Below are 15,232 nucleotides of genomic sequence, written 5' to 3' on the forward strand. Positions count from 1 at the left end.
CAGCAGAAAACTTCAAAGTAGCAAATTTTCCCTATCTTGATGCTGAATCTCTGTTTATTCCTTTGGAAAACCAAAGTATGAAAGAATAAAGTTCAAAATGAGAATCAAAGCCAAAGTGATTTTTAATGGAATTTTTTTTCTGCCACTGTTTTTGCTTCAGAATTTAAATCCATTCATGGAAAACTTGCAAGAGACTTTATCACTTTTCCTCCAACAGCTTCCCATAAAGGATGATGGTGATGATGATGACGATGATGAAGATGAAGTGTCCCCCCTACCTTATATAAAACCATGTGTGGGCCCTGTCTTGGGTGTTAACAAACATTTCTATCAAGTACAATTTAAAAAGCTAGATTGGCAGTATTTTTGATGTTTTACAAATGAAGTGGCTGAGACTCATAAGATCAACCAAATTCACACTACACATTTAAAATGTAGTAAAAGGTCTTTGGAATTCAGTGAGTGTTATGTGTGTCAGAGGCTGTGTTGAAGGTTTTTTTTGCAATCATGTGAGGTATGCCATCACATCGCCATTTCATAGATTTAAAAATGGAGGCTCAGAGAACACACAAAATAGAACCAGAAATTTGAGTCTGTAATCCTTGCTACTTGGGAGGCAGAGATTGAGAGGCCAGCCCAGACAGAAGGTTAGCAAGATCCCATTTCAACAAACTGATTGTGGTGCCTTCCTGTCAGAATGTCAGCACAGGTAGGCGAATAGTCAGAGGCCAGGCAAGACAGAAAGTGTACTCATTACCTTACTCATGTAACTGTAACTCCTCTATACAGCATCTTTACAATTAAATAAAATATGAAAAAAACCTATCTGAAAAACAACCTAAAGCAAATAGGGCTGGAACCTTGGCTCAAGGGATAACGTCTTACCTAGCATGTATGAGGCCCTGAATTCACCACCACCACCACCACCACCCCCCATGGGGAAACAAACCAGAACTTTTGGATTTAGAGGATACAGGAATTGTTTTAGAGGATATGGAAATTGGACAGTTTATGAATGGTAATGGTCTGATTGCAATGATCTTTTCATAGTAAGGGAAAAGATAAAGCCAGATCCATTGGCCATGATAGGGTATATGTAAAACCCTTTCTGTCCAAAGATGTTTATTTCACCAGTTTCTAACTGATTCTTGAAGTTTTGGCTTTAAGGAACAATTTATTTTAGGAAGGGTTTAAACTCATGTTTTGGATGGAGACTATTAGAATCACCTCCAATTATTCCTCAACAAGATATGCAGTTGAGAGGATGTTGGTGGATGAGGAGAGAACTTATTAGATAGAAGTGTTCCATATAATTCAGCTCTAGTGTAACATGAAGTGAAAATGGAAAAAACTTTCTTTAAGAAATAGGAGAAGAAATGAAAAGGCCCTGTCCATCACCTTAACCCAATGGATAATTTTGCTTTTGATAGTTTCTGAAACATAAGACAAGAGTGAATTTATCATTCAAACAAATGGTGTCAAAATAAAGCCTGTTAAGTTTTCCACATTAGAAAAAGTTTTCATGCTAAACTTTCTTGCCATCTAAATCAAGGTAATTTAAGACAAATGTACTGTTTTTCAAAGCTGAATGGCATGGAACTGATTTCAGTATAAATTTCTTTAGTTCTAGTCAATACTACTACAAGATGAGCTGTCCATAATTTCATAAATTGTGTGCTTAATGCTGGGATGTAAATATGAATAGAATATACTCCTTTTTTCTTAAGCAGGTTAAAAATGAGTAAGATGCCATGTGTTTAGGGTGATAAAATGAAGAGCTATGGAACTGTAGGAGAGGAAGATGTTAATATTCATCTACCACATTTATTCTCCCACCTGTATGTTATATAGTGCCTAACATTTTTCTTATCACTGAGTGTAGAGATTTAGCAGAGATGAAGGGTGGTACCTAAGACATTAGTAACAACAGACATGGAATGATGTCTGGTTGGATGAGTTACAGAGTAGAAAACATTTTTCTTTTTTGGGGGGAGGGTCATGGGGCCTGAACTCTGGGCCTGGGCGCTGTCCCTCAGCTCTTCAGCTCAAGGCTAGCACACTACCACTTGAGCCACAGCACCACTTCCAGATTTTTCTGCTTATGTGGTGCTGAGGTATCGAAACCAGGGCCTCATGCATGCAAGGTAAACACTCTATCACTGAGCCACCTTCCCAGGCCTGAAAACATTTTTCTTTTCTTTTTTTTAAGGGGGGGGGGTCTGGTCATGGGGCCTGAACTCTGGGCCTGGGCACTGTCCCTCAGCTCTTCAGCTCAAGGCTAGCACTCTACCACTTGAGCCACTTCCGGCTTTTTTTCTTTTTGCTTATGTGGTGCTGGAGAATTGAACCCAGGGCCTCAGGCATGCAAGGCAAGTGCTCTACCACTGAGCCACCTTCCCAGCCCCCCGAAAACATTTTTCTTTAAAATGATTTTTTTCACTTTCTATATTTATATGCTATAAATATATATGCTATAAGTATATGATATATACTATATATTATGTACTATGTTATATAGTATATAATATGTAATATATATAACTATATGCAATATGTTATATATTATATATAGCTATATGCTATATATTACATATTATATAATATATAATTTGATTTGCATATCTCTATGTGAAATTTTATGAAAATTATTTCTTCCTGAAAGATCTTTAGGTCTTTATTTTTTCTCTTTTTATATTTTTTTCATTCATCTACTCAGTGATCTAGATTTCCTATAGCCCTAGTGGGTAACCGCCATTCCTTCTAAAGAGACCACTCCCTCCGAACAGCCACGAAGTATTTTATTTAGTCAAACTATAGTCATAAGCACACAGTCTTACAATTTAGATCCAATTTCTGCTCCCTTTAACTTATATTCTGGTTTCATTTTAGTATGCCAAGAATCAAGCACTACAAAGTGATGAGCATAGGAAAAAACTATACTATTGAACTGGAAAAACCTGTAAGTAACTATTTCTTTGTTGATGAACCTTCTGTTTCTGGCAAAAACTGGAAGTAGAGGCCTGATTCAAGTGGTAAAGCAGTGTCCTTGAGCAAAACAAGGCTTTGAGTTCAAGCTCCAGTATCAGAACAACAACAACAAATATAGCTTGTGATATCAGGTGCAGTGATAAAATTGAACCAAGAAAGATGTTCCTGAATGGAACTTACATAGAACTAGTGGGTGTTGAAGGTATCTATATTTCTTTAAAACTGGGCACCTAGTTCCTCTATCTCTCTAGGCCCATTGTGGCAATCAAATAGGAAAAATGATATAGTATGGCTGAATTTCTTATATTTCAACTTTAACCCTGGAAAGTGGCTGATTCTTCACCTCACTTCTGGCTTTGTCAGGAATGCCTTTCAAAGCTTCTCAGGTCTTTTCTCCATCCCCCTTAGAACAAGGTTCAAATGAAGGAGGCAGAGAACAAGATGCTAAAGGATCATTCAAATAATCAAGTGTCTAGAAGTAACATCAAAGAGGAATGATATAATTGGTACCCCTTTTATAACTGGTGAACTGGGCTCATTTCTGTACAGTAAACCATGAAAAGAAAATTAACCCTTCACTTTTTACTACCACAAGCTCTCTACTAGATCGCATTTTAATGACATTTTTCTTTTACATAGTTGAAAAGGAAAAAGTCATTAAAGTGACTTATCTTTAGGTTTAACTAAATTTCACTTTTATAAAAATATTGGTGGGAAAGACTTTTCAATTACTCTTAGACTTGTAAATTACCTTGTTTGAAATATTAAAATGCATACATTGTCTTGCCTTCAGGGTTCTTTGGCTTTTGGCAGAGGAACTCAACTATGCCTAACTTAAGCTAAAATGAATTGCGTCTAAGAATGCTGAATGTTCATATAATAAACATTCTGGAAATGATAGCAAATCTCCAGGGACTAGGAAGCAATTACAATACCAACAATCATTTAATCATGAAGCTGCTATCCTTTTTTGCTTCTATATTCTGTATTCAGACTTCAGGGAGGGAGCACTTTCTAGCTTGACTTGAATCATTCTTACTATTTACCTTGGGTGGGGGGGGATAAGTAAGGTACCTAAATTCTGTCCACTAGATCAAACCAGGTGGAAAAGGAATAATTCCATAACAGAGAAATGACAAGGTCTCTGTTAGAAGAAATCAGACACATGGATACATAAAAGTATAGTCATTCATAAGCCAACTACATGACTCTTTTCTTGACGTCAGGAAACACACAATAATCTGCATTTGATTAAACCAGTTGAGGTATGTCTACTCTTTTGAACTCAGGACCTCATGCTTGCCAGTCAATTCTTCTACCACTTGAGTCATAGCCCCAGTTCTTTTGTTTTTAATTTGTTTTTCAGATAGGGTCTTACATTTCTGCCTGGGGTGGACTTGGACTGTGTTCCTCCCATTTCTACCTTCAAAGTAACTGAGATAATAGGCAGGTACTACCATACTTTTTGTTTTTATTTTTGGCTTGGGCTGGCAGTAAGCCACCATTCTATCTCCACTTGCCTAGTAGCTGGAGTTACTGGTATGATCTTCTTCTATCTTTACCCAGATGACACTCAGCCTTTCATTTTGTGTGCAGGTAACACTCCCAAACCTGTTCAGTGTCATCGATTATTTTGTGAAGGAGACTGGAGGAAATTTAAGACCATTTATATATACAACTGATGAAAATTTTGGTAAGTTCTTCCTTTGACAGGTATGCTTAGAGAAACAAAACAATCCCCCTCACCTCCGAGATAGGTTTTGTAACACCAACCACATGGGAACTGTAATGAAGCTTTTAAATTATCCATTTAGAAATCATTTTGTCATTGAGTCAGGGAAAGTAAGGGAGTGCCACGATATTCTTGTGAATATACAGTGTGAGGCATGTATTGTGACTATTAACTTCATTCTAGCATTTTCTTGGCATTATCAAACAAGTTCAGAGATAAGAAAAAACCAAATTCATATAGTCATGGAAACTGAACAGGAAATATAAAGGATGTTTGTCAACAGTATGTGATGCTTCAGACAGAATAAAATGGGTGAGGATTAAGGAGAGACTATTGAATTAGTTCTTAGGTTTTAGTTGACCTGTGAGAGAATTTTTTTTTTTGGGGGTCTGGTCGTGGGGCCTGAACTCTTGGCCTGGGTGCTGTCCCTCAGCTCTTCAGATCAAGGCTAGCACTCTACCACTTGAGCCACAGCACCACTTCCGGCTTTTTTTTTTCTGCTTATGTGGTACTGAGGAATTGAACCCAGGGACTTAAGCATGCAAGGTGAGCGCTCTACCACTGAGCCAACTTCCCAGCCCCAATTTTATTCTACTATAAAGATAAAATAAAGCAAGGAAGGAACGATAAAGAGTTAGTTAGGATCAGCTACAAAATTTGTGAGTCTTTTGGTTATAAATTAATAATTTCAAAAAATTATAGCAAACCATTAAGCTGAACACAGGTTGTTAGGCAGCTGCACAGTTGATAGATCCATGACATTGTTTGTTTGCATTTCAGTTTTGGGCCGGAACAAGGCTGACTGAGTGAAAGTTTCTCATTATTCTTTTCAACAATCCCTACTGCACAAGGTCATTGGGCAAGCTGTAAGAGGAGAGATAAGCTATCTCCAGCTTGTTTAGACTTCAGTTTTAAAGTAGTTTCTGTTCCTACATATTATGAGGAGAAACAAGTTTGTTTGGTGACTTGCACTAGGGATTTATCTGAAAAGTCTCATCAAAGCAATGCGTTTAAAAGTCTAATTTTTTAAAACATATTATTAATCTTGTGAAGTCACATAACAAAAATAGAAAACCACAAAGCCCAGAATCTGAAAGAATTTCAGAAAATGATCAAATACAGTATATTACTCATATAGGGCCTACTCATCTGTTCAGTACAGGAAACACCACTAAGACATGACCATTTGTCTTGTTTATAATTTTCTAATGTTAAGAGGCCTATTGATTTCTGAAGCAGCAAAGTTCACTTCTGGTCAGATTATGCACGTGAGAATTCTTATTGAGTCTGAAACATTTATTCATTTACCTTCTACATATGAATCTTCTGGCTTTTAAACACTATTTAAAAATGACCAGGGGGCTGGGAAGGTGGCTCAGTTGTAGAGCACTTGCCTTGCATGCATGAGGCCCTGGGTTCTATTCCTCAGCACTACATAAGCAAAAAGAAAAAAAGCTGGAAGTGGCGCTGTGGCTCAGGTGGTAGAGCGCTAGCCTTGAGCTGAAGAGCTGAGGGACAGCGCCCAGGCCCAGAGTTCAGGCCCCAAACTGGACCCCCCCCCAAAAAAAAAAAGAAAAAAAATGACCAGGGTATTCTCTTAGTATATTCTATTACTTAAATACTTGTTTTTTCAGCCTAAGTCTTTGATCTACTCTGTATTGTCTCATTTCTGACTAATGACTAATGGGTTTAAACTCAGTGTCTTGCATTCAGTTATTTCTCTAGTACTTTAGCCATGCCTGAAGCCACTTTTTAGATGGTTACTTTTGAGCTAGGGCCTTGCTTCAAGCCTAGCAGATGCCAATCCTCCTAGATCATGGCTTTCCATACTTGCTAGGATCACAGGTGTGTATGTGCTTCTATGTTCAGTTTTGATTGATGAAGCTAGAGTCTCAGAATTTTTCTGCCCTGTATGGCCTCAAACTACCAAGTTCTGGCTTGAAATCCACTTTTTGCTGTATAGACTTCTAAATTTGGTGAAAATCAACACAAGCAAGATATGTGATAATAAATAAAAGCTCACTGAACACTTGTGGCTCACACTTGTAATCCAAGCTTCTCAAGAAGACAGATTTGATGCTTGCAGGTCAAAGCTAGCATGGGCAGGCAAGTCAGTGAGACTCAATCTGAAATTAAACAAACAGAAAAAGCTAGAAGTAGAGCTGTGGTTGAAGTGCCTTGAGCAAAAATTCTCAGGGACAGCACCCAGGTCCTGAGTTCAAGCCCCAGAACCAGCATAATAGACTCTTATGTCCTTTTGTATTCCATTTTTCTCTCTAGCCAACAATCTCTCTATAAATACTGCTTATTCCAGAATACAGATGCGATCTATATTATAAACTATATTCCTGTGGATAGGTTTTTCCACTCAGCATGTGTTACTGTGATTCATACAAGTATGCTCATTATTTCCTTATTCTTGTTTTAATAGCAAAATAGTGTTTCACTGTCTGAAGGTATCCTTTGTTTATATATTCACCAATTTGAATATATTAGAGTTTTAAGTTTGGGGAAATTATTAAACCCAAACTTTATTGTGTAAACTTAAGCATTCAACTATGTAAAAAAAAATCTAGACATACCAAAAGATTGCTGGCTTACATGGTAAATGAATGTCTACCTTCGTAAGAAATGATTAAACCTGTTTTCAAAAGGGTCATTTTTCTTTTGTGCCAGGAGTGGGGCTTGAACTCAGGGCCTGGGCACTGACAGCTCTTTATCTCAAAGTGGTGCTTTACCAATTGAGTTCATTTTGGCTAGTGTTCTACCATAGGGGACATGTCTTCAGTGCATGGTGAGTCTTTTTTTTTTTTTTAGGGGGGGGGTCTGGTCATGGGGCCTGAACTCTGGGCCTGGGTGCTGTCCCTCAGCTCTTCAGCTCAAGGCTAGCACTCTACCACTTGAGCCACAGTGCCACTTCCAGCTTTTTTTTTCTTTTTGCTTATGTGGTGCTGAGGAATCGAACCCAGGGCCTCATGCATGCAAGGCAAGCGCTCTACCACTGAGCCACCTTCCCAGCCCCCCCACAGTGAGTCTTTTTAGAGCACTTAAATTTGCCTTGAGTTGTGAAATCACAATGAATTACAGAGCACCTAATGGCTCAAATCTTGAGATGTGGAAAAAAATAATGTGCTTGCATAAAATTCTTAGTAAAACAAGTTTTGGTCCTTGTTAACAGATGTTGGTATTCGGCTTTCTCTGACAACACAAGGTAAGAGCAGTGATGGAATTAGGATTATCAGCGACATTTTCTCAATTTATTTTTCTTAACTTTAGATTTTAGTGGCTTAAAGGACACTTCAAAAGATAAAGAAAACATTCATCTAAAGAACGAGAAAAGGAACCCAGGCCCAGGATAAAATACAAATGAAAACATTATATGAATATTCAGCATTTAACATTTATTACACCCACCACCATGTCCTAGGCACAAATGAGAAATCAATTCCCATTGAAAACAAAGAACCATTTGTCCTTGTATTATTACTAATTAATCCAGTTTTTTCAACTCATAATTTCTAGGCCAAGAATCCAATACAGAAGTGAGAAGTTGAAGAAAAATCCACACATCATGTGAAATAAAACATGGAAAATTACTTATGTATTTTGGTAATTTATATTGCAGTTACTTCTATTCTCCTAATCTTAATTTGAGTAATTTGCTGGGACACCAGAAATAAATAATGTGGCATACAAATTTATCAGAATGAAACCAATTCACTGGGAAACCATAGACTATGACTGTGGGGATGATAAATCCACTCCCAAATAAAATGAACACTTTCTAAACAGATATTTGTTTCCTGGGTTAACTAAATATATTTCTTCTGTCCAATTTCCACTTGAACATTCTTTAGTTTTCCTAAATCCTATCAGTTCCTAAAAGACCTTAGTAGGATTTTGTTGAAATTTGATTTGACCAATATATCAAATATGTCATTCAAACTAGCCCTAGTGGCTAGATCAATGAAATGCGCTATGAGATATCCTTTTCCAATAGAAACACTGTATGTCATCTATGTTGATACTGGAAGTAATGAATTTTCATATTCTTTACTGATATTACTCTTTAGGTAGTTCAAATCTTGTTTTTATTGGTGCCAGTCACAGGGTTTGAACTTAGGTGCTGGGTAATGTCCCTTAGCTTTTATGCTTAAGCCTAGCGCTCTACCACTTGAGCCACAGCTCCATTTCCAGCTTTTTGGTGGTTAATTGGAGGTAAGAGTCGTACAGACTCTCCTGCCAAGGATGGCTTCAAATCCTGATCCTCAGATATCAGCCAAGTAGCTAGGATTACAGGTGTGCACGACTGATGACCTTTTAAAGGACAGTGAAAGGTTATATATCAATTTCCTTCACAAATATGATGTTGTACATTGTACCTGTAATCAGTCCCACCCATACTAGATCTAGTGAAACAAAGTCTCAGATATCATTTCATCATTTATTTGGAAAAAAAACTTCAATATCTATTTTGATGACCACATAATCTGGGAATCATTTATGCAATTAAGAATTAAAAGATGCAGCCTGTACTCTACTCTTGGTTCTAATTACTTGGATGTTGGGCTTTTTACTTTTTCATCTGAAAAAAATAAATGGCTAGAATAGATTCCTAATATTCTTTAGCTTCAATGTCTTATAAAGATGCTGAAAGGGCTGGGTGTAGTAGCACATACCTGTAATGTCAGAATTTGTGAGGCTGAGGCAGGAGGATGGTGACTTTGAGGTTACTGTCAGCTATATAGTGAGAAACTCTCCTACCATCCAACATACACCCCCCTCCCCCAAATCAGGATAGGATACAGACACATACAAAGGAAAGGTATGTGAGACAGAGGAAGATTACAATCTATAAGTAGAGAGAGGCCTGGGGTGGGGGTGGGGGTGGGTAGTGAAATCAACCTGACCTGTCTCAATTAAGATCTAGCCTGAAACTATTTTTTGTTCTTGTTGTTGCTTAAGCCACAAAGCATACTTGCTATAGCAGCTGTAGTAACTAGTTCAATGAGCTACTTGTGATTCCTAAAAATACTGAGTCTTCTATTCTTACTCAATGAATTAGTTTCTTTGGGTTGGTTCAGAAATCTACCTTTTTAGTATGCACCACAAGTAAATGCTGTATGAAGTCTAAGAACCATTACTTTAATATCTACTGTTATTAAGATAACTTATCTCTTTAAAATATCTAAGTAAGGCTTTCTCTTAAATAGGAAGGCAATGTTAACTAATCAGGAATCTTAAATATGATGAAAGTTGGGGCATAAATCCTCCAGCCTTAGGGCTGGAGGATGGCTCAAGTGATGACAGCTGAGAAAACAAGTGAGCATGCATGAGGTGTTGAGTTCAAGCTCAAAAACAGTTATTTACTGAACACTTATATACACTTCCTTGTGCTGATATCCAAGTAGATAAGATACTAGTGAGTATCAATCTTAGTACCCCTGAATGTTGAATGTTGACATTCTATCAAAAATATATAATGTAGGAAGTTCTAAAAGCTAAGTTGAAATTCTATACTCAATATCTACACATCTCATAGTGGATTATAATTATTTTTACCTTTTGTTCCAGTACTACAGCATGAACTCAGGGCCTTACACTTTTACTCAGTTTTTGCTCATGGCTATTGTTCTACCACTTGATCCACACCTGCAATGTGGGGATGCATATTTGCTGGTTAAATGGGAGTTAAAGTCTTACAGATTTCTGCTTGGGCTGACTTCAAACATGATTCTTAGATATCACCTTCCTTGAATAGGTAGGATTATAGGCGTGAGCAACAGGCACTGGGCAACATAATGGATCATTTTTAATACACCCCTTTCTGTGATTGACATAACAGGTTTATTAAAAATCAGTAAGGAATTAGAAAATTTGTTATACAATTAACAAACTTATAATTAATATGTACAGCATACTGCCCCTAATGACTAGTTTTCAAATGCATAAAATTACCATATTCCAGGCTACAAAGCGAGTCTGAAGCAGATTCAAATGATTAAAAGATCATTTTTTTCTCATCAAAATTCAAATAAACAGAAAATAAATTAAAAAAACCAAGATTTAAAAAAGGCCATTACAAAAGTCATGTTTGGTAAATAAATATTTGCCAAAATAAACAGGGGTTTGAATAAGTACTAATAAAAATGAAAACATTTACTTATTTATTTATGTTGTTAGTTGTGGGCTTGAACTCTGGGCTTGGGCGCTGTCCCTCAGCTTTTCAGCTCAAGGTGAGCGCTCTACCACTTAAGCCACAGCACCACTTCCATAAAAACATTTTAATTAAATATTACTGTTAAAACCCAAACTAGAGATGATAGAGGTAGGGTAATGTAATCATATTACAGTACAATAGTAATTTTTCAAGTGCATAAAGGTGAAAATGAATAAAGTAACTAATTTCTAATTAATAGAAAAAGTAACTAATATTGGGAAGGATGGAAATTATGACTGGGATAACATAAAGATTGACAAAACCAAAATTTGAACGTTAGGAATGACTGGATTGTTATGTTTAAAGTTGAAACTTCACCATCCTAATCCCCAAATATGAAAGCATCACTGCTTTGTTTCCAGATGCAAAAGCAACATGAAAAAGCCAACTATATTTCACACACAATTAGAGAACTGTAAAAAGTTGGTGTAATTGTATATTTTTTAAAAAATTTAAGTAAGCATCAGCTAACTGATGTTAGCAAATAAATTACCTGGCTGACATGTGGGAGAAAACAGAAAACTCAGCATGGTAAACCTTAACTGTGACCACTGCATCCGGGACCATTTATAGACATATCTGTAAGGGGTCACTGAGAAGCTGTCTAAGCTAACAGGTTAGGAATTCAAAGGTAGAGTCTACAGTTAGTTACCACACTTTGCAACCTTAAAGGGCTGAACCTTAAGAGTAAGGTGAACAGTCTATCACAGTCTACAGCTCAGTGCTAACTCACATAGAAGGCCCAGGAGAGTCTCTGAAATTTAATACTACTACTACTACTAATAATAATGAAATAATCCTAAAATTACTAGTGTCTAGAACCTGGCACAAGAAAATGAAAAATCTCTGGAGGAAGGATATCGATGGCAATTTTCCTTAAGTTTTCAAATATAATAGTGGCAAGGAATTAAAGATTACCAGACATACAGGAGGCAAGACAGAAGAATGAGGATAAGAAACAACAAAATAGATGCACAGGAGGGTCTATTATTAGACCCAGATTACAAAATAAGTATGTTTTATATGTTCAAGTAAATAAAAGCTAAACAATTTGGGACATCTAGAATCTGCAATAATGACAGATTTGTATGATTACAATTAAAAATTTGAGAACTGAAAATAAGAATAACAAAGACTCTCAGAATACAGCTGGACTAGTTTTTAACCAAGTAACAAAAACATATCTGCTATGATGAAAACAGCATATAGAAGTATATACTGTTTTGTTTTTTTCTTTTTTTGTTGGCCATGGGGCTTGAACTCTGGGCTTGGGCGCTGTCCCTGCACTCTTCAGCTTAAGGCAAGCGCTCTACTGCTTGAGCTACAGCACCACTTCTGGTTTTCCGGTGGTTAATTGGAGATAAGAGTCTCACAAACTTTCCTGCCTGGGATGGCTTTGAACCGTGATCCTAAGATCTCAGCCTCCTGAGTAGCTAGGATTACAGGCATGAGCCACCAGCACCCAGCCAAGATATATACTTTTATTTTTTTTTAAAATTCAGAGATATAGTCAGTCAAGAGAATATGGGTTTTAGTACCACTTGATAGTGCTTCTGGAAAAAAAAAAAAAGAAAGACCAGTAATGAGTGGTAAGCATTATCCATCATACATAGGATTAATGACTAAAGAATTAAAAAAGTTGGGGTTGCAGGTGTGGCTGAAGTTGGTAGAACACCAGCCTAGAAACTGTGAGGCCTTGAGTTCAAAAAATCATAAACTAAAAAGTGTAAAAGGAGAAACTCAGGCTTTTAGAAGAGATCAAACAAAAGACTGATATTACTTCACTGTGTACCTAACCTTTAATAAACTTGTTTTTAATCAAATAATATGAGGGCAAGATAACTACAACTATAGATCTATAACTAAAGATTTTTCATGCATTGGTAAGAAAAAAATCTGCCAATACAAAAGAAGAAGATGTGTAATAGAATTGACATTTTCACTGGTAATTAGAAAAATATAGAGTAAAACTAGTAATACATAATGGCACATCCACTTCTTATCTAGTGCTTAGAAAAACATTTATAGTAATCTATTAAATTTTTTTGTGCCAGTCCAGGGACTTGAACTTGGATTGGGTGCTGTCCCTAAGCTGATTTACTTAAGACTAGTGCTCTACCACTTCCAGCTGTAGATCAACTGTAGATAAGTATCTCATAGACTTTGCTGCCCAGGCTGGCTTTCAAACCATTATCCTCAGTTCTCAGCCTCCTGAGTAGCGGGCATTACAGACATGCACCGCTGGTAACTATCTAAAAAGAAACCATATTTGCAATCGAAGACTTAAAATAATTCTCACTTGCTGGGTGCTGGTGGCTCACACCTGTAATCCTAGCTACTCAGGAGTTCTGAGGATCTGAGGTTCAAAGCCAGCCAGGGCAGGAAAGTCCGAGACACTCTTATCTCCAATAAACCACTAGAAAAACTGTGTCTCAAGCAGTAAATTGCTCGCCTTGAGCGAACTGAAGAGTACAGGGACAGCTCACAGGCCCCGAGTTCAAGCCCCATGACTGGAAAAAAAAATCTCACTGTGAAACTGGAATTATTCCAAACTAAAACCATCCATTGTCAATACAATGAATAAAGTGGGCATGGGAACAGAACACAAAGGTAAATTACGCAGCAGTGATGACGAATGTATTACAGCTAACATGGATGAATCACATGCTGAATGAAAGAAGCAACAGAAGAATGCATCATTCTTTTACTAAGCTCCAAAACAGACAAAACTAAACTATGTTTTTAGATTTACACACAGAGGTAGTAATAACATAAGAACAAGGAGAGAGCTACCACCAAAGTTGAGAGTAGTAATTACCAGAGGGTGTGTGTAAGATGGTTGTGACTGGGGTGTTCATCATGGGTAGTTTTAGGGTTCCTGTCAATTTTCTATTAATTTGAGTTCTCATTATGTGAGTTGTACCTAATTATACCTAATTTTGCATATTTATAAAGGTAAATATTTCTAAGTTATAATTTATGTATTTCTCAATTAGAAACAAAGCTTTTAAAGGGAAAGTGAATACAAATCACCTCATACTTCCTGATTCCTAAAACTTCACCTTCCTGATTTGTTCTTGAAATTATGAAAAACAGAATACCCATACCTAGTGATGTCATACAAAATGATTAGCTATTTGCAGTCATAATGAGATTATGATTTATTCACTATCGTTGAAAAAATCAGGTCAAAAGGTATTTTTCCCCTCAAAATTCCAAGAGAACAATTTTCTTTCTGTCCTTATTTTAAATTGTGGACTCTAAATATAGCTGAATGTTTTATGCTTTGACACTATTACCACCAGTAACAGTGCAGTAACAGATAAAATGCAAACACACAGGTTTCCAAGTCCTTGAAACAATTTATAAAGAACTTGCAAACAAGCATACCAAAATTCTAAAATGGAATGATTTTAGAAATCTTTAACCTATGGTTTGTCATTTACCAATCTATTTTACATGATGACAATTATTTCTACCTGTTGCATTTATTTTTACTGCTGCTGTTTAATAAATTCAAGGCCACAAATATGCTACTGTATTACTAAACTATATCACTAAGTCCATCTCCAGATGTTTGTTGAAATATAGTTTTCAAGAGCCAAAAACATTTTTACATACTATTCCTCCACACTCAATGAATGCTGAAACATGATTTCAAAGCAGGAAAACTAGAAAGTACAAAAGTAACATTACACATTAAAATGAGTAGCAGAATCACAATGTTTGGAGCTAACTATGGAACATGGCTATACAGATATATGAAATTTTAATTTATTTTTGTTAAAAAATATCACCCAATGAAATTTTTACAAAATGACTTTTGCACCTGGGATTTCAATCACCAACAGTGATCTTATGGAACTGAAGTAAGCAAAGTAAGAGTAATTGCTATTAACTTTACTCTGGCTTTCTAGAAGTGAGGGCGATAATCATTATCTTTAGGCAAAAAAGTAATAATAAAAATTCTTGCAAGTTTTACTCAGGAGACAGAGGCAGAAGAACTGAGGTATGAGGCTGAGCTGGACAATGTGCAAGAATCTACCTGAGAAACTAAGAAGCAAAAGGATATGAGGGCAAGGCTCAAGTGATATAGCATACCTAGCGTATTTCTAAATTTGCTATCAGAGATGTGAGACTCCTATTTGAAGACTGCTGAAGGGATACCTGGAAAATATCACTTGCTGTGAAAGAGCACATGACAAAATGAAAAGTGGGGGTAAAAAGTCTTGTTGTATAAAAGTCCTTTCTGTTATCTGTGGCCTCTAAAGTTCTAGGCCCTGGAGCCTTGG

General features: G+C 36.6%; 1 protein-coding gene across 2 annotated transcripts in view; it reads left to right on the plus strand.

Annotated features, from left to right (window-relative positions):
- Positions 1-8,513, plus strand: part of Stap1 (signal transducing adaptor family member 1) — a 33,932-nt gene extending 25,419 nt beyond the window's left edge. Inside the window, exons 7-10 of one of the 2 annotated variants that reach the window (XM_013009176.1) lie at positions 2,890-2,959; positions 4,585-4,685; positions 4,836-4,838; positions 8,243-8,513. In XM_013009176.1, the coding sequence (XP_012864630.1) occupies positions 2,890-2,959; positions 4,585-4,685; positions 4,836-4,838; positions 8,243-8,297 (229 nt within the window). In that variant the 3' untranslated portion in view covers positions 8,298-8,513. The remainder of the gene's footprint in view (positions 1-2,889; positions 2,960-4,584; positions 4,686-4,835; positions 4,839-8,242) is intronic. The other variant, XM_013009175.1, reaches the window with a different exon arrangement.
- Positions 8,514-15,232: the final 6,719 nt, after the last annotated feature.

This window comes from Dipodomys ordii, unplaced genomic scaffold (assembly GCF_000151885.1).
Source record: "Dipodomys ordii isolate 6190 unplaced genomic scaffold, Dord_2.0 Scaffold8, whole genome shotgun sequence".
NCBI classification, from domain to species: domain Eukaryota; kingdom Metazoa; phylum Chordata; class Mammalia; order Rodentia; family Heteromyidae; genus Dipodomys; species Dipodomys ordii.